Genomic DNA, 20,247 nt, shown 5'->3' with positions numbered 1-20,247 from the left:
GAATTTCAGATTGCCAGGATAGTGAACTCACAAATTCTTCGAAGATCTCTTCAGTACCTTATGCACTGGAAAGGTCTAGAGGAAAGAATGTGGGTTCCTGTGGCCGATGTTAATGCCGGTCACCGTGTGAAGGCCTTTCACAGGGCGCATCCTGATAAAGTTGGCCCTGGGTGTTTGAAGGTCACCGATAGAAGGGGGGGTACTGTCATGGCCCCTCCCATGACAGAGATGAGAAGATCAGGGAGATTGGCAGCACGTGAGGCTATCTGACAGTCTTTGTTCTAAACTTGCTGTTTGTTGTTTAGTGATGACCTCAACCCTTGTCAGGTGTTGCCTGTGGTCATCACTGAGGCTCTATTTAGTTTGCTCTCACACTGCTTACCATGCGGTTAATATTTCCTGCTTGGTGTTTGTTGAGCTGGTGTGTTGCTCCTGTGGAACACCGGCTTCTTCATTCCCTCTTTAAGATGAGTGCTTTTGTTGTGACACGTGTGTTGTGTTTCTAGGCCTCAGGGAGATGCTGGGTCCTTCACCTGGGAAAGAACCAGTAGTCTAATTCCCTGCCACCGTTCCTAGGGCTTCCAGGGCCTAGGTTCCGGTGTATGAGTTTCTCCACCTCCAGGATCTACTCATACTGGCAGAAGTCAGGGAGAGATCTAGAGATTCCTAGGAGGTCACCATTAGAGTTGAGCGGACACCTGGATGTTCGGGCTCGAGAAGTTCGGCAGAACTTCCCGGAAATGTTCGGGTTCGGGATCCGAACCCGATCCGAACTTCGTCCCGAACCCGAACCCCATTGAAGTCAATGGGGACCCGAACTTTTTGGCACAAAGGCTGTAAAACAGCCCAGGAAAGGGCTAGAGGGCTGCAAAAGGCAGCAACATGTAGGTAAATCCCATGCAAACAAATGTGGATAGGGAAATGAATAAAAATAAAAATAAAATAAATAAAAATTAACCAATATCAATTAAAGAAAGGTCCCATAGCAGAGAATCTGGCTTCACGTCACCCACCACCTGAACAGTCCATTCTCAGATATTTAGGCCCCGGCACCCAGGCAGAGGAGAGAGGTCCCGTAACAGAGGATCTGGCTTCATGTCAGCAGAGAATCAGTCTGCATGTCATAGCAGAGAATCAGGCTTCACGTCAGCCACCAGTGCAACAGTCCATTGTCATATATTTAGGCCCAGCACCCAGGCAGAGGAGAGAGGTACCGAAACAGAGGATCTGGCTTCATGTCAGCAGAGAATCTGTCTGCATGTCATAGCAGAGAATCAGGCTTCACGTCAGCCACCACTGCAACAGTCCATTGGCATATATTTAGGTCCAGCACCCAGGCAGAGGAGAGAGGTCCCGTAACAGAGAATCTGTCTTCATGCCAGCAGAGAATTAGTCTGCATGTCATAGCAGAGAATCAGGCTTCAAGTCACCCAACATTGGAACAGTCCATTGTCAGATATTTAGGCCCAGCACACAGGCAGAGGAGAGAGGTCCCGTAACAGAGAATCTGTCTTCATGTCAGCAGAGAATTAGTCTGCATGTCATAGCAGAGAATCAGGCTTCACGTCAGCCACCACTGCAACAGTCTATTGTCAGATATTTAGGCCCAGCACCCAGGCAGAGGAGAGAGGTCCTGTAACAGAGAATCTGGCTTCATGTCAGCAGAGAATTAGTCTGCATGTCATAGCAGAGAATCAGGCTTCACGTCACCCAACATTGGAAAAGTCCATTGGCATATATTTAGGCCCCGGCACCCAGACAGAGGAGAGGTTCATTCAACTTTGGGTAGCCTCGCAATATAATGGTAAAATGAAAATAAAAATAGGATTGAATGAGGAAGTGCCCTGGAGTACAATAATATATGGTTAAGGGGAGGTAGTTAATGTCTAATCTGCACAAGGGATAGACAGGTCCTGTGGGATCCACGCCTGGTTCATTTTTATGAACGTCAGCTTGTCCACATTGGCTGTAGACAGGCGGCTGCGTTTGTCTGTAATGACGCCCCCTGCCGTGCTAAATACACGTTCAGACAAAACGCTGGCCGCCGGGCAGGCCAGCACCTCCAAGGCAAAAAAGGCTAGCTCTGGCCACGTGGACAATTTAGAGACCCAGAAGTTGAATGGGGCCGAACCATCAGTCAGTACGTGGAGGGGTGTGCACACGTACTGTTCCACCATGTTAGTAAAATGTTGCCTCCTGCTAACACGTTGCGTATCAGGTGGTGGTGCAGTTAGCTGTGGCGTGTTGACAAAACTTTTCCACATCTCTGCCATGCTAACCCTGCCCTCAGAGGAGCTGGCCGTGACACAGCTGCCTTGGCGACCATTTGATCCTCCTCTGCCTTTGCCTTGGGCTTCCACTTGTTCCCCTGTGACATTTGGGAATGCTCTCAGTAGCGCGTCTACCAACGTGCGCTTGTACTTGCGCATCTTCCTATCACGCTCCAGTGCAGGAAGTAAGGTGGGCACATTGTCTTTGTACCGTGGATCCAGCAGGGTGGCAACCCAGTAGTCCGCACACGTTAAAATGTGGGCAACTCTGCTGTCGTTGCGCAGGCACTGCAGCATGTAGTCGCTCATGTGTGCCAGGCTGCCCAGGGGTAAGGACAAGCTGTCCTCTGTGGGAGGCGTATCGTCATCGTCCTGCCTTTCCCCCCAGCCACGCACCAGTGATGGGCCCGAGCTGCGTTGGGTGCCACCCCGCTGTGACCATGCTTCATCCTCATCCTCCTCCACCTCCTCCTCATCCTCCTCGTCCTCCAGTAGTGGGCCCTGGCTGGCCACATTTGTACCTGGCCTCTGCTGTTGCAAAAAACCTCCCTCTGAGTCACTTCGAAGAGACTGGCCTGAAAGTGCTAAAATTGACCCCTCTTCCTCCTTCTCCTCCTCCTGGGCCACCTCCTCTTCCATCATCGCCCTAAGTGTTTTCTCAAGGAGACATAGAAGTGGTATTGTAACGCTGATAACGGCGTCATCGCCACTAGCCATGTTGGTGGAGTACTCGAAACAGCGCAACAGGGCACACAGGTCTCGCATGGAGGCCCAGTCATTGGTGATGAAGTGGTGCTGTCCCGTAGTGCGACTGACCCGTGCGTGCTGCAGCTGAAACTCCACTATGGCCTGCTGCTGCTCGCACAGTCTGTCCAGCATGTGCAAGGTGGAGTTCCACCTGGTGGGCACGTCGCATATGAGGCGGTGAGCGGGAAGGCCGAAGTTACGCTGTAGCGCAGACAGGCGGGCAGCGGCAGGATGTGAACGCCGGAAGCGCGAACAGACGGCCCGCACTTTATGCAGCAGCTCTGACATGTCGGGGTAGTTGTGAATGAACTTCTGCACCACCAAATTCAGCACATGCGCCAAGCAAGGGATGTGCGTCAAACCGGCTAGTCCCAGAGCTGCAACGAGATTTCACCCATTATCACACACCACCAGGCCGGGCTTGAGGCTCACCGGCAGCAACCACTCGTCGGTCTGTTGTTCTATACCCCGCCACAACTCCTGTGCGGTGTGGGGCCTGTCCCCCAAACATATGAGTTTCAGAATGGCCTGCTGACGTTTACCCCGGGCTGTGCTGAAGTTGGTGGTGAAGGTGTGTGGCTGACTGGATGAGCAGGTGGAAGAAGAGGAGGAGGAAGCCGAGAAGGAGGAGGTGGCAACAGGAGGCAAAGAATGTTGCCCTGCGATCCTTGGCGGCGGAAGGACGTGCGCCAAACAGCTCTCCGCCTGGGGCCCAGCTGCCACTACATTTACCCAGTGTGCAGTTAGGGAGATATAGCGTCCCTGGCCGTGCTTACTGGTCCACGTATCTGTGGTTAGGTGGACCTTGCCACAGATGGCGTTGCGCAGTGCACACTTGATTTTATCGGATACTTGGTTGTGCAGGGGCCAGGAGTTTAGAAATGCTGGCATTCAGGGCCAGGGATCGAGGGTGGCTAGGTGGGAATTTACGCTTTCTCTCAAATGTTTGTGAGATGGAGAGCTGAACGCTGCCGTGTGACATGGTTGAGATGCTTGGTGACGGAGGTGGTGGTGGTGTTGGTGGTACATCCCCTGTTTGCTGGGCGGCAGGTGCCAACGTTCCTCCAGAGGCGGAGGAAGAGGCCGAGGCGGCAGCAGCAGAAGAGGCCGAGGCGGCAGCAGCAGAAGAGGCCGAGGCGGCAGCAGCAGAAGAGGTAGCAGGGGGAGCCTGAGTGACTTCCTTGTTTTTAAGGTGTTTACTCCACTGCAGTTCATGCTTTGCATGCAGGTGCCTGGTCATGCAGCTTGTGCTAAGGTTCAGAACGTTAATGCCTCGCTTCAGGCTCTGATGGCACAGCGTGCAAACCACTCGGGTCTTGTCGTCAGCACATTGTTTGAAGAAGTGCCATGCCAGGGAACTCCTTGAAGCTGCCTTTGGGGTGCTCGGTCCCAGATGGCGGCGGTCAGTAGCAGGCGGAGTCTCTTGGCGGCGGGTGTTCTGCTTTTGCCCACTGCTCCCTCTTTTGCTACGCTGTTGGCTCGGTCTCACCACTGCCTCTTCCTCCGAACTGTGAAAGTCAGTGGCACGACCTTCATTCCATGTGGGGTCTAGGACCTCATCGTCCCCTGCATCGTCTTCCACCCAGTCTTGATCCCTGACCTCCTGTTCAGTCTGCACACTGCAGAAAGATGCAGAAGTTGGCACCTGTGTTTCGTCATCATCAGAGACATGCTGAGGTGGTATTCCCATGTTCTCATAATCAGGAAACATAAGTGGTTGTGCGTCAGTGCATTCTATGTCTTCCACCGCTGGGGAAGGGCTGGCTGGATGCCCTTGGGAAACCCTGCTAGCGGAGTCTTCAAACAGCATAAGAGACTGCTGCATAACTTGAGGCTCAGACAGTTTCCCTGGTATGCATGGGGGTGATGTGACAGACTGATGGGGTTGGTTTTCAGGCGCCATCTGTGCGCTTTCTGCAGAAGACTGGGTGGGAGATAATGTGAATGTTCTGGATCCACTGTCGGCCACCCAATTGACTAATGCCTGTACCTGCTCAGGCCTTACCATCCTTAGAACGGCATTGGGCCCTACCAAATATCGCTGTAAATTATGGCGGCTACTGGGACCTGAGGTAGTTGGTACACTAGGACGTGTGGATGTGGCAGAACGGCCACGTCCTCTCCCAGCACCAGAGGGTCCACTAACACCACCACGACCATGTCCGCGTCCACGTCCTTTACTAGATGTTTTCCTCATTGTTATCGTTCACCACAACAACAAAAATATTATTTGACCCAATGTATTGAATTCAAATTCAGGCCTTTTTTTAAAGACAACTAACACTATCTGGCTATCTATTTAGGTACCGTATTACACTAATACAGGCACAGCAGTAACCACAGATTTAGCTGACTATAAATTTGAGGGCTATTATTTAGGCGCTGGGTGACAGGTTTACTGACAGAATTAGACTTGGAAATTCACAGTAGCGTGTGTGTGAAGTTATTCAGAATGACCCTATGTGCACCTTGAATATTATATAACCTTTTAGGGATAGATTTCAAATAGCTCTGATACAGCAGAAACCACTAAATGAGGAAATTGCTAAATTGGGAATTGTATTTCAACCCAGAACAAAAAATGTGCTTTGACGGACACTAAATAACTTGCCCAGCCACAACAGTACAGCAGTAACGACAGATTTAGCTGGATATAAATTTGAGGCCTAGTATTTAGGCGCTGGGTGACAGGTATAGGTTTACTGACAGAATTAGACTTGGAAATGCACAGTAGCGTGTGTGTGAAGTTATTCAGAATGACCCTATGTGCACCTTGAATCTGATATACCTTTTTAGGGATAGATTTCAAATAGCTCTGATACAGCAGAAACCAATAAATTAGGAAATTGCTAAATTGGGAATTGTATTTCAACCCAGAACAAAAAATGTGCTTTGACGGACACTAAATAACTTGCCCAGCCACAACAGTACAGCAGTAACGACAGATTTAGCAGGATATAAATTTGAGGCCTAGTATTTAGGCGCTGGGTGACAGGTATACGTTTTACGGACAGAATTAGACTGGGATATGCACAGTAGCGTGTGTGTGAAGTTATTGAGAATGACCCTATCAGCACCTTGATTCTGATATACCCTTTTAGGGATGTATTTAAAGTAGGCCTGATACAGCAGAAACCACTAAATGAGGAAATTGCTAAATTGGGAATTGTATTTCAACCCAGAACAAAAAATGTGCTTTGACGGACACTAAATAACTTGCCGAGCCACAACAGTACAGCAGTAACGACAGATTTAGCTGAATATAAATTTGAGGCCTAGTATTTAGGCGCTGGGTGACAGGTATAGATTTACTGACAGAATTAGACTTGGAAATGCACAGTAGCGTGTGTGTGAAGTTATTCAGAATGACCGTATGTGCACCTTAAATCTGATATACACTTTTAGGGATAGATTTAAAATAGCTCTGATACAGCAGAAACCACTAAATTAGGAAATTGCTAAATTGGGAATTGTATTTCAACCCAGAACAAAAACTGTGCTTTGACGGACACTAAATAACTTGACCAGCTACACCAGTAACGACAGATTTAGCTGGATATAAACTTGAGGCCTAGTATTTAGGCGCTGGGTGACAGGTATACGTTTACTGAAGGAATTAGACTGGGATATGGCCAAAAAATAACCACACTATTGATGGTTAAATGCACTTGGTGTGACAGCTTGACCAACCACACTACTGAGGGTTAAATGCACTTGGTGTCAGGCGCAGCTTGCCCCTGATGTAGTATATGGCCAAAAAATAAACAGACTATTGCTGGTTAAATGCACTTGGTGTGACAGCTTCACCCTGATGTAGGATTTAGCCAAAAAACAACCACACCATTGAGGGTTAAATGCACTTGGTGACAGGCGCAGCTTGCCCCTGATGTAGTATATGGCCAAAAAATAAACAGACTATTGCTGGGTAAATGCACTTGGTGTGACAGCTTGACCCTGATGTAGGATTTAGCCAATAAACAACCACACCATTGAGGGTTAAATGCACTTGGTGGCAGCTTGTGCTGGCGCAACACAAGACACAAAATGGCCGCCGATCACCCCAGAAAAAAGTGACTGAAAAACGCTCTGGGCAGCCTAAAAACAGTGAGCAATTCAATAGCAGCAGTTCAATCATCCACAGCTGCAGATCGATCAATGGATGGAGTCTTTTGGAGGAGTTAATCAGCCTAATCTCGCCCTACTGTCGCAGCTGCAACCTCTCCCTACGCTAATCAGAGCAGAGTGACGGGCGGCGCTATGTGACTCCAGCTTAAATAGAGGCTGGGTCACATGGTGCTCTGGCCAATCACAGCCATGCCAATAGTAGGCATGGCTGTGACAGCCTCTTGGGGCAAGTAGTATGACGCTTGTTGATTGGCTGCTTTGCAGCCTTTCAAAAAGCGCCAAGAAAGCGACAAACACCGAACCCGAACCCGGACTTTTACGAAAATGTCCGGGTTCGGGTCCGTGTCACAGACACCCCAAAATTCGGTACGAACCCGAACTATACAGTTCGGGTTCGCTCATCCCTAGTCACCATCCCTCTTCCTAAGATTTGAGCACTAGACTCTGTTTTTTTCCTTCTGTGTGTTTTCTTGTGTTGTCCCCTCCCCATTACATGTGACATATGCAGAACTTCCTCTTTTCATCAGCTTCCTGCTGGGTTTTCTAAAAGGTTCTGTAATGTTTAACCAGGATTGATGCACCTAGTTAACACGAAGAGGGGAGTTGTAAGCATCCCAACTACAGAAAATAGAACATTGCAGCAGGCAGAGCAACCCTTAGAAACATTAGAAAGGAAATCATGCTGGGATTGGTTAGAAAACTGAGCAGTAAGCTGATGAAAAGAGGAAGTTCTGAATGTAAACATCCTGCCATTAAGCAGTGATACTGATCAAAGGCAAAGGAAAATACTGGCATGAAAAACTGGTACATAGGGGAAAAAAATCTGAGTTTGGGGTACTCTGAGCAAAATAAAAATCCCAATATAAAATCTAATTTTAACATAGACCATGAGTTTAGCATGGACAACAGTGGGACTCTCGTAGATGATTTTCCCTATAGGGCCATCTACTTGAGTTTTGTCCCAGCCTATTACGTGCTGTATGAGAAAAAGTAATGCCACCAAGGGTTTAAATGCATTAGGCTTCTATGTTCCGAAATTTTAGCACCATTAAAATATCAGTATTATTGTTATTAGTTCTATGTAAAACTGAAATGATCTGTTTACTAACAATGACCATTATATATTAAAGCTGTTGCCTTTTTAATTAGAGAACAGTAAAAATGAATTATCTCTCAAGATCCCACCTATTTATAGTCACAATATCAGCTCACATTGTTTAATTGTGGCTGCAGGGGGTCCTTCATTTTGTGCTTAGTTAGTCCTCATGCACACAAACATATTTTTATTCCGGGTCCATTCAGTTTTTTTTTTGTGGATCGTATATGGAACCATTCATTTTAGTGGGTCAGCAAAAAAAACCGGTAGGTACTCCGTGTGCATTCTGTTTCCGTATGTCCGTATTCCTATTCTGCAAAAAAATAGAACATGTCCTAATATTGTTCGCATTACCAACAAAGATAGGACTGTTCTATTAGGGGACAGCTGTTCCGTTCTGCAAAATAAGGAATGCACACTGTGGTCATCCGTATTTTTTGCGGATCTGTTTTTTGCGGATCGCAAAATACATGCGGTCGTGTGCATGAGGCCTTAATTGTATGCTATTATTTATCTATATAATTTAGGACTTGATTTTTATGAAATGCTTGACATCTATCCATTGCTTGTGTGTCCTTCCTAAAATATTCCTTCATTAACTTACTTTAGAGAACAATAGAAATTCTAAAATGCACAATTATAGATGATATCCTTATTTAGTAAGCACTCTAATTGAGTAATTGGTGACTCATTTTACCTTCACCTTGTTATTTCTCCCAAAGGGTTGTCTCACTTCAGCAAATGGCATTTATCAAAGTTAAAACAATGCACTTACTAATGTACTGTGATTGTCCATATTCCTTCCTCTGCTGGCTTTATTCGAGTAGTGTGTAATGTGATGGAAAAATAAATCTAGTCAGAAAAGGAGGAAATATAGGCAATCACAATACATTAGAAAAGTCCCTTGTTCTCTGGGACTATTCTCAAAAACAACCCTCAATTCAATCTTCTGAAGTGCTGATAATTACTCCAACAACATTATGATAAAATTACAGCCTCAGTTTTGTTTTCGGCACTTCCTGTGAATGCCGTTCCAGAATTTAGTTCCGGTCTGGGCAAGGTACAGGACACCACCATCACAATATAGTTAATAATTAACATTTCTCTTATGTGCACTTTATGCTGGAATTATTTTTCACACATTCTTTTTTTTTGGGAAGGTTTAAAATACTTTTAAAAACAATGATATGTTTAACATTTTAAAAAATGTTCAAGAAAATTTCCAGAACTTACTATTACAGTAAATCTCATAAACCAAATCACAGGGTGTGTAGTTACTATCACAGCATATGTCCTTATGTTAAAACTTAGCTTTATTAAATCATTACAAGTTAGACCAAATGCCCCTTGATATTGAATGTATTAGATAAATCACAACAGTCACTTATATGGGTGATCAATATCCACAGGAGGGAATATAAATGAGACCATCATCTGGCCTGTCTTACCAGCTTCTGCTGAGTGGGGTCAAGGCATTTAATACCTCCAATGGTTTTTAGGACCATCCAGAACTTTTCCTGTGATGTCCCTCAGGTGATCTGCTTGTAGTAATGGTTAGCCTGAGGTAACTTACAGGGAAAGTTTACCCATAAATCGCCCCATTTTAAAAACTTAACTTCTCAAAAGATTGGTACCAAATTGGGGTAGATATTTCTTTTTGATCACTTATTGTTTTATTTTCTTGGAGATGAGGCCAAAAATTAGCAATTCTGTTAGTGTTTTTAAATTATGACCCACTTTAATCTGTGGGTGGATATTATACAAAAGTAAATATTTTTTATGTTTTACTACGTTTGCAGCACAAAATCATTTTTGAATTTAAAATAGTTTTATGGAGGTGAGGCGAACAAAACTACTATTCTATCATTTTTATTTTTTATGGGGTCAGTGATATGTAAATTTTATTCTGTGGGTTTATACAACTATGGCTATACCAAATTTATGTTTTTTTTCATGTTTTGCTACTTTTGCATCATAAAATCACTTTTTTAAATAAAACATTTTATTATTTTGCATTGCAATTTTCTATCATTCATAGCATTTTTAGCATTTTACATTGTCAAGGTTGTGTGAGGGTTTATTTTTGTGGGAGAAGTTGCAGTTTCCATTGCTGCTATGTTGGGGTGCCCATAACATTTAAATCAAATTTATTCAGGTGGCTTTTTTTAACTTTTTGGAGGGTGGGATAAATAAGATGAAAACTTTATTCTGCTGGTTGATTTGGTTATGACAATGCCAAATTTATATATTTTTTAATGCTTTATTACTTGCATCATAAAATCATTTTGTATTTAATGCTTTATTACTTGCATAATAAAATCATTTTGTATTAAAATCGTTTGCATTTTTCATTGCCATATTCTAACTTTTTTAATTTTCTAATGAGACAGCTTTGCGAATACCTTTTTTTGCAGGACAAGCTATAGTTTTTATTGGTACTAGCTAGTGGAAAATATATGCTTTCCATCACTTGTTATACCATTTTGAAGGTAAAGTGACCAAAAACAGCAATCCTGTCTTTACTGTGTTTTCATTTTTGGCAGTTTTCACCATGTGGGATAAGTAAAATGATCATTTTATAGATTGAGTTGTTACAGACATAGCGATACCTATAATGTGTAGTATATTTTATTTTTTTCAATAGTAAAAGTGTAGATAAAGGGAAAACGGAGCATTTTATCACATGAATTTTTTCAAAAATATTCCACATTTTTATTTACTATTTTTAGTCCCACTAGGGGACTATAAACTTGCAGCAAGCCGATTGCTTGTAAAATACACAGTAATAGTAATTTATTATCATTTCTACACTGATAGCAAGCCTATCAGACCTTGCCTGTGGAAGGGTCTAAAGGGCTTCCATATATGGCAGACCTGTAGGCCATTGACAGGCCTCGTCACTATTGTAAAGATTGGCACACCACAATCACACTGTGGGTTGCTTATGGCTAGGCAGATAGAGGTCCCTCATTCTATCAACCACTTAGATGCTGGGGTTGCTATTAATTATAAAATGTACAGTGTTAAACTGCCGGAGTCTGATCCCGGACCTTGCAGCAAATTGCATATCACAGCTGATACCTCCTGAGGATGATGAGGGCAGAACTCCTGCACAATATTTAAAAAGAGAGCAGCACAATACCCCTCACGCACAGATCGTCTCACCGATTGTTCCAGATCCGGTGTTCACTACACATCCAAAAATAGCATTGATCTCTAAAAAGGTAACAAACCATCATGTGTAAGTCTGTGATGTTTCTGCTACATCATAGCCTTTTTTAATGCTTCACATATTGTAAATGCTATTTTTGGAGGGCAAAACTCCTGAGACTGCACCTACCATGAAAGTACCATGGATTGCAGTAAATCCCTGGCAATCACTATGTACAATTACATGGCTCATGTGAAAGGGATGATAGCAGTGTGATTGCAGTGACAGCACTATGTGATTATTTTTTTATGATTAAGTCCATATTATTTTTAGATAAATAAAAAATACCATGCAAATAGAGAAAAAAAAGATTTTGGTATATAACTTACGTGGAGAAGGCGTTGTTTTGCTTTTCACACCGAATGCCATTACAGCTCATGGGTTTTTCTTTACTTGTATCATAATTGAAGTATAATTGATTTAATCCGTTTGCAAATGCCAGTAATACAAGACAGTATATGAAGAGAAATTTTAAAATGTCTAACAGCATTCTTCCTAGAGAGATCTGCAGAGGACCCAGGTGAGAGTTGGCTGTGAACAACGAGATCAATCTCAAGGAGCTAAAAATATTCGCTATGGAAAATAACGCTTCTGCTACCAGGGTTGGATGCCACGTTTCCCAGTTCTTACGTTCAAATCCTATCAAGTCATTATACTAAAAAAAAAACAGAAAAAAAAGTAATACGATTATTGCCTAACAATTCCACAGATTCACACAGTATTTATCTATATAACCCCCCTCCACTTTCTAGTAATCCTATGTCAAAAAGGATTTCAACCAAAATCTTAAAATTGCCTATACAGTACTTTAGTAAATAAGAAGTTAGAGCAGCAGTTAAAGCTTAGTCATCTTGTGTTCTTTACAAAGATATTGGAATTTTTTATTTTGCTATATCAATCTTTAAAAAAAAAAAAAGGAAATGCAGATACATAGCTTGGTTCTTTTGAACTACTGTCATTTTATTAGCACGTTCAATAAATAAGTGACACATAGGGCCAGATTTATCATGACTCTGACAGCTCACTCCACTTTCACATATGGCTAAAGTCAATTTTACCCAAGTCAGATTTATGATCGGCCCTTTAAGACTGTAATAAATGTGGTTTGACGGTAGCAGTTTATCCGTCAGTAAGCAGATTTACAAAAGTCGCACATCTTTACGAAAAATTTGCACGTTTTTATGAAAAAGTCGCATGTTCTATTAAAAAGTCTCATAAGATAAGCATGGTCCTCACTGGAGTGAAATTGCGACTTTTTTGCGACTTTTTAAATAGTCCCATTAGTAAATCTGTCTAGAGATTCATTTACATAAGAAAACACGCCCACTTTCAGAAAACTGGCGAGCATAGTGCAGAGCAGAAAAAGCAGTTTTAGCGTTTGGGACTTTTTTGGGGACTTTTTCACTCCATTATTCTGACCTGAGCTAATGATAAATCTGGCCCATAGTGCTAACTCACCAGCAATATTACAGCAATCAGATGTTTTTCAATTCCAGCTCATTTACATGCAGGGGCATAGCTATAGGGGGTGCAGAGGTAGTAGTCGCTACCAGCCCCAGGAGCCTGAGGGGGCGTAAAGACCCTTGTGCCTCATAAGAAGTTTCTGGTATTATAGAAAGTGCATGATGGGAGGGCTCTGTTATAGATTTTGCACTGGGGCCCAGAATGGGGCCCCTTTAGCTATGCCCCTGGTTGCATTCATATATTTTGAACCTTTTAATTATGAATATCTGTGTCTTGTTATAACTATTTTTACCACCAGTTCTGTACTTACTCTCCTTTGTAGACAAGATTTCAGTCTCTCCTGTTCGGCTGACTTCATGTGAACTACATGATTACATAATCATCTATGAAATCCCTCTTGGCAGCAATTAGATCCCTTCCCTCCCCAGCAAGCATCACTCTCCTTAATCCACTGTTTGACCCTCTAGTGCTGCTGAAGATATAATTTCTCCTCTATCTAAGAGGAAAGGAGTGCTGTTATATAGTACAAGTCCAAACAATAGTTGCCTTAAGAGATATACAATTCCCCTGACTCATACTGCCTGTCTATATTGTCTGTTCTGTGAGCAGAATCTCAAGTGTATTTGTGTAAGAAGCAGCTTCACACTGCTCTCTCCTTTCTTCTCCTTGCAAGTGAGGATAGAGGGGGAAGAAAACATCTAACGTTATGATAATACAGCCGTTTGCATCCGTTATAAATGGATCCGGTTGTATTATCTCTAAAATAGCCGTGATGGATCGGTCTCTAAAACCATTGTCAATGGGGGACGGATCCATTTTCTTTTTTTGTCAGAGAAAACGGATCCGGCACCATTGACTTGCTTTATGTTTCATGCCGGAGCCGCCTTGCTCTGTACCCCAGGATGCAATCAAAAATGCTACTTGCAACGCTTATGTGTGTGTCATGGGAATGCAATGAAACCGAATGGAATACATTCTGGTGCACTCCGTTCTCTTCAGTTCAGTTTTGTCCCCATTGACAATGAATGGGGACAAAACAAAAGCATTTTCTTCTGCTTTTGAGATCCTATGACGGATCTCAATAGCGGAAAGGGTAAGCGCAGATGTAAAAGTAGCCTAACCCTTTACATAAATTAAAGGAAAATTTAACTTTTTTACATTTTATTCCATTTTTTCCTGTAAGGCGGCAAGGGCTAACAGCAAAATAAACCTCACTATTGATTACCCTGAAATATGTGTTTATGTGGTCGAAAACTGCTGTATGGGCACGGGGCTCAGAAGGAAAGGAGCGCCATATGGTTTTTGGAGGGCTGATTTTGCAGGAAGAGGAGAAAAAGCATCACAAATTTTGTAAAGAATTCTCATGAACACGGCAACAACCCAAATGTTGTAAATTGCTGTTTTAGCAAACCACAGGGTTCAGAAGAGAAGGAGCACCATATGGTTTTTGGAGACCAGATTTTAGTGGAATGGGTTTCTGATACCATGTTGCTATCGATCAGACTCTGGAGAATAGTACAGCCATTTTCTAACAACCATACATTTTATATTTCTGTCAATGGAGCATTATCATTGGTTCTATTTTGGGGTACATATGACTTTTTTTATCTCTTTTTATTTAGCCTTTGGAGAAGGCTGCTGGTCAGTACAGGGATACCAATTTTATATAGTGTTTTTCTACATTTTGCCACTTTACACAAAACATTTAAAAAAAAAAAAAGTTTTTTTATTTTTCTGCCGATGTATTTGAGTTAATTTTTTACAGGATGAGATGTTTTTATTGGTACCATTTTGTCATAGATAGTACTTTTTTACCGCTCGCTATTATGCCGTTTTGACCGTTTTTTTTTATTTATGGTGTTTATCTGATGGGTTAGATCATATAATATTTTTATACAGCCCATCATTATGGACTTGGGGATTAGTGATGAGCGGCAGGGGGAATATTCAAATTCACTATATTTTGCAAATATTTGGGTGAATATTCGTCAAATATTCACAAATTCAAGGATTCGTGATCTCCAGTCATTATTTTCTTGATTGCGAAAATCAACAATTGGAAAATTTTCAATAAAAATTTGTGATACGCAAATTTGCGATCAACACTACTCCTAAGTCAAAGATATTGCAGCCTTCTCATTGGCCCACAAGCAAGAAGCAGTGAGGGATCATGGGTACTGATGAAAAAAAATCTAGAATATTCACGATTACAAAGATATAGCACTATATTCTAAAGATTCGCAAATTCACGAAGTGACAATATTTGTGATAAAAATTCACAATTTGAATATTTGCCATCGACACTATTGATACCTAATGTCTATTTTTTTGCAATTCAATTTTTTTATTGTATATGGCTTGATGAGGGGAAAGAACACTTTTTTGTTATTTTTGCTGAAAACTAAATTTTTTATTTAAAAAAAACACTTTTCTTCTTTTTTTTTTTTTAAATGTCCCCACTGTAGGACATCAACTTTTAAGCATCTGATCCCCTCTACAGTGCATTACAAAACCCATACTCATCTCAATCACTCAATCTGGTAAAAAAACAACACATACTCACCTTATCTATCTTGATTAAAGATACCGTGCAAAATCTCGACTGGGGTGACGTGTGACGTCACCATGCCAGTGCACTGTCCAGGCGTGGTGACGTGAAGATGTCATCATGTTACCTCGCGAGATTTTGTGCGTTGCCTTCAATGAAGATGGCCGCAACGGCCTCTCCGCGAGCAAATGGATAAAGTGAGAATGTATTTTTTTTTACCAGATTAACCCCCGAAAGCCCACAATTGTAGCCTCAGATGCCGCGATCAGCGATGAACTTGGCATCTAAAGGTTTCAATTACAGGTGACGGCGCAATCGCTGTTCCCCGTAATTGCGCCCCCTACATACAAAGTAATGCTCTTTGTGACAAAGTAATTCGGCATGAATCGAATTTCTTTGTAAAATTCGGTGAAGCAGCTGAATCAAATTTTTCCTTACTTAGCTCATCTCTACAAGTGATGATCACACAAGTTCACAGCTCATCACATGAGGGATCTCAGACACACTTTGCTGTAACAAGCTGTATGTCCATCACATGAGGGCAGATTCTCATCCTATGGAAACGAATATGTTCCCATTCATTGATTATATGCTGAGAACTTGAAGACCGCAAGACACAAATAACAATCTATATTAGAGAGTGCAAAATCAAAAATGTAAGTTAGGATTAAAAGGGTTGTCTGGCCTAGGATCACGCGCACCCAATGGTCATCTTAGCCTGTGGCCAATTAAAAATACTCAAAGAATTCACCTGTCCATGATCCCACTGTTCCTGTTTTGCTGCCCATACCGGATAGGAAGTGGCTTGGTGAGTTTTTTTTTTATTGGCCACAGGAAATGACCATTGGTTCTGCCGACTCCTGGGCCAGACAGTTTCTTTAAGGATATGGAAACACTGGTTAAATCTACTCTTGCTAGCAACCGAAGGATGAAGACATTAATTTATTAAAATGATATCTCAACTGTACCTGACAATATGCAACAATTTTCAATGAAATAGTTGCCAAGTATAATGAATTCATGACGAAATCCATTAAGTTCCACCAGTCATGGATATAATCTTGAAATCCTCCATCCCACATCTGTTTGATTTCAGCCCATATGATACCTGGATAAAAAGGAGCATAAATACTGTTTAATAATTCAGTATATTATTCCACCAATCACAGATGAAAAGCATGTTACATGAAAAACTAACAGTGTCCCATATTAACTTATATATTAGAGGGTTAGGGAGTTAGGAGACTAGAAAAAAAATAAAAAAAAATAAGGTTTGCTCCTTGCTTCTTTATTTTGCAGAAATTCTACTCTTTGCCCTGTCTGGTATTGCAGCTCAGCGTCATTCAGGGGAACAGAGTTGAGATGAACTGATAAAGCAGATCCGTCTCTGTGCAGCATTAAAATGTATGGGTTGCAATGAGCCGAAGTCAGTTATTCATGTGAGACTTGGTTGAATAACTTCAGTAGTTGATTTTTAAAGTGGAAAACCACTTTAAAGGGGTTCTGCACTTTCATTTAACTGATGATCTATCCTCTGGATAGATCATCAGCTTCTGATCGGCGGGGGTCCGACACCCGGGACCCCTGCCGATCAGCTGTTTGAGAAGGCAGCGGCACTCAATCAGCGCCGCGGCCTCCTCACTGTTTACTGCCGGCCCACTGACGTCACGACTAGTATCAACTAGCGTAGGCGGGGCTAAGCTCTGTTCACTTGAATAGAGCTTAGCCGCGCCCACGCTAGTTCATACTAGTCGTGACGTCAGTGGGCCAACGGTAAACAGTGAGAAGGCCGCGGCAATGCTGGAGCACCGCTGACTTCTCAAACAGCTGATCGGCGGGGGCCCCGGTGTCGGACGATCACAAGCTGATGAGTTAAATGAAAGTGCAGAACCCCTTTAAAATTTGGAACCAACCTAGGCCTTCATTCTGAGGTACAAGTTGGAACTGAAGCCAAGTTCGGTTTCAAGTTTTAAAGTGGTTTTCCACTTTAAAAGTCAACTACCAAAGTTATTCAAGGAAGCCTCGTGTAATTTCACGAATAATTGATTTTGGCTCATCAGAGCCCATACATTTTAATGCTGCACAGAGACGTACAGTAGTCATAAAAGGTTTTTAGCTAAGCGACTTCCGATGTAGCATCTTAAGCTCGCTTCTAGAGATGAGTGCATTTTTCAAAAATTCAATTCGGCAGGTTCACTAAATTTTTAGAAAAAATGTGTTTCGATCCGAATTTATTTGCGGCAAATCATGTTAAAAACAGCTATTTCCTGGCTGCAGAGAGCCTTTATAGTGGTGTCAAACACTGTGCCTTGCAGTAACACGCATAGGGAGTCTGCTTTGGTACTGAAATAATACTGTGAGTCAGTATGACATGCAGATGACAGGCGTCGCTCTTAGAATCACTGCACACTTCACTTATTTGGGAAGTCACAGGGCCAAAACTGACCACATAACTCAAGTATGAACTGGATCCAGTGAGTCGTATATTCATTTTGTGTTGTCTTGTTTCCTGTACACCTTCCGTGACATTATAAACCGCCAAAACCGTCTCAAGCATGGATCCGGTTTCACTTTTGACTGAACGCTTCCAGGGTCTTTCATTGGAGGTAGCTGATCTCCGTAAGACTCTTTCTCAGTTTCAAGTGACCGGTTCAGCTTGCGTTCATGGAGTTTGTTCTGAGCCTAAGATCTTGCTCCCGGATACGTTCTCCGGGGGTGGTGAGAATTTTGTGCGTTTTAGAGAGGCTTGCAAACTCCATTTTCGCCTTCTTCCCCATTCCTCTGGTGATGAGGAACGGAGGGTGGGGACCATTATATCGCTGCTCAGGGGTAACACTCAGTCGTGGGCCTTTTCGCTGCCGGTGGGGACACAGCCCCTCCGTTCAGTGGATGAATTCTTTTAGCCCTGGGTCAGATATATGATGATCCGGATCGTATTGCTTTGGCTGAGTCTAGACTACGTCTGTTATGCCAGCTTAAACAATCCGCAGAGATATACTGCTCAGAATTTCGGAGATGGGCAGCTGATACTGGTTGGAATGATGCTGCACTCTGAAGTCAATTTTGCCATGGTCTTTCAGAGGGATTGAAAGATGCATTTGCCTTTCATGAGAGGCCTACTTCCTTGGACTCTGCTATGTCTCGGGCCGTTCGTATTGTCAGGCGTCTTAGAGAGAGAAGAGAGATCACTCCTTCCTGTCATACTCAATCCCAGGACAGTGCAGCGGTCTCTTTCTGTGCGCAGGGGTCTCAGTCGCTATCAACCCCTTCTGAGCAGGAGCCCAAGCAGCTGGGGTTGATTGCCTCTGACAATAGAAGATTCAGCCCGCATGGGAAGGTTTGTTTTTGTTGTGGAGGTATAAATCATTTGGCAAATGTTTGTCCCTCTAGGAGATTCAGGCAGTTTTTTGGGAGTAATAAAGAAACAAAAAGGAAAAAATCCTTTAAAAATGTTCCATCTGTTACAATTGGCAGGGTTGAGGCGGAAATTGAAGGTTTTCCGTTTGCTTGTAGTTCCCATTTTGTCCTGCCTGCCAGGGTGGCGCTAGAGAGCAATAACATTTTTTTTGAGATTTTTGTAGATAGTGGAGCAGCTGTCAATCTCATTGATAATCAATTTGCGATAACTCATGGTTTCCAGGTATGCACTTTGGGAAAGGATATTCCTGTTTTTGCTATTGATTCCGCTCCACTCTCTCAGAAATCATTAAAGAGCATAGTTCACAATATCCGTTTAATTGTGAGTGATGCTCATGTTGAGGACGTGTCATGTTTTGTCCTTAGCGGATTGCCTACTCCTCTAGTGTTGTGGCTACCCTGGCTCACTAAACATAACCCCACCATTGATTGGCAAGCGAGGCAAATAAATGGTTGGAGTGACTTTTGCAGAGAGAATTGCCTCACGACATCTGTTTCTGAGGTTTCTACTAAGACTGTACCATCCTTTCTCTCTGAATTTTCGGATGTCTTCTCTGAGAGTGGAGTTCAGGATTTGCCCCCGCACAGGGAGCACGATTGCCCTATTAATCTCATCCCAGGCGCCAAGCTGCCTAAATCTCGTTTATACAATCTCTCCCAACCTGAAAGGGTCGCTATGTGTGCTTATGTCTCTGAGAGTCTGAGAAAAGGACACATACGACCCTCGAAGTCACCTGTTGCCGCTGGTTTTTTCTTTGTTAAGAAAAAAGATGGTTCTTTAAGACCTTGTCTGGATTTCAGGGAGCTGAACAGTATCACAATTCGTGACCCTTATCCGCTTCCTCTGATCCCGGACCTGTTTAACCAGATTGTTGGGGCTAAAGTTTTTTCCAAATTAGATCTAAGAGGGGCATACAACCTGGTCAGGGTCAGAGAAGGAGACAAATGGAAGACTGCCTTCAATACCCCTGAGGGCCATTTTGAGAATTTGGTTATGCCTTTTGGTTTGATGAATGCTCCAGCCGTTTTTCAGCATTTTGTGAACAGCATTTTTTATCATTTAAAGGGGAAATTTGTATTAGTGAAGTGTAATTTTCGCACTTCACCACACAATGGCTAAAAAGCCCTGTTTTTCCTCACTAGTAGGGATGAGCGAACTCAAACTGTATAGTTCGGGTTCGTACCGAATTTTGGGGTGTCCGTGACACGGACCCGAACCCGGACATTTCGTAAAAGTCCGGGTTCGGGTTCGGTGTTCGTCGCTTTCTTGGCGCTTTTGTGACGCTTTCTTGGCGCTTTTTGAAAGGCTGCAAAGCAGCCAATCAACAAGCGTCATACTACTTGCCCCAAGAGGCCGTCACAGCCATGC

At 43.0% G+C, this 20,247-nt stretch overlaps 1 protein-coding gene across 1 annotated transcript in view; it reads right to left on the bottom strand.

The window, feature by feature from the left end:
* TRPC4 (transient receptor potential cation channel subfamily C member 4) overlaps positions 1–20,247 on the bottom strand; it is a 368,249-nt gene that overhangs the window by 45,635 nt on the left and 302,367 nt on the right. Inside the window, exons 5-6 of the mRNA XM_044285283.1 lie at positions 16,430–16,569; positions 11,779–12,104 (exon numbers count right to left, since the gene is read on the bottom strand). Coding sequence (XP_044141218.1) covers positions 11,779–12,104; positions 16,430–16,569 — 466 coding nt within the window. The remainder of the gene's footprint in view (positions 1–11,778; positions 12,105–16,429; positions 16,570–20,247) is intronic.

The sequence above is a fragment of the Bufo gargarizans genome, chromosome 3, assembly GCF_014858855.1.
Source record: "Bufo gargarizans isolate SCDJY-AF-19 chromosome 3, ASM1485885v1, whole genome shotgun sequence".
Lineage (NCBI taxonomy): Eukaryota > Metazoa > Chordata > Amphibia > Anura > Bufonidae > Bufo > Bufo gargarizans.
This window is presented reverse-complemented; position numbering and strand designations above follow the sequence as displayed.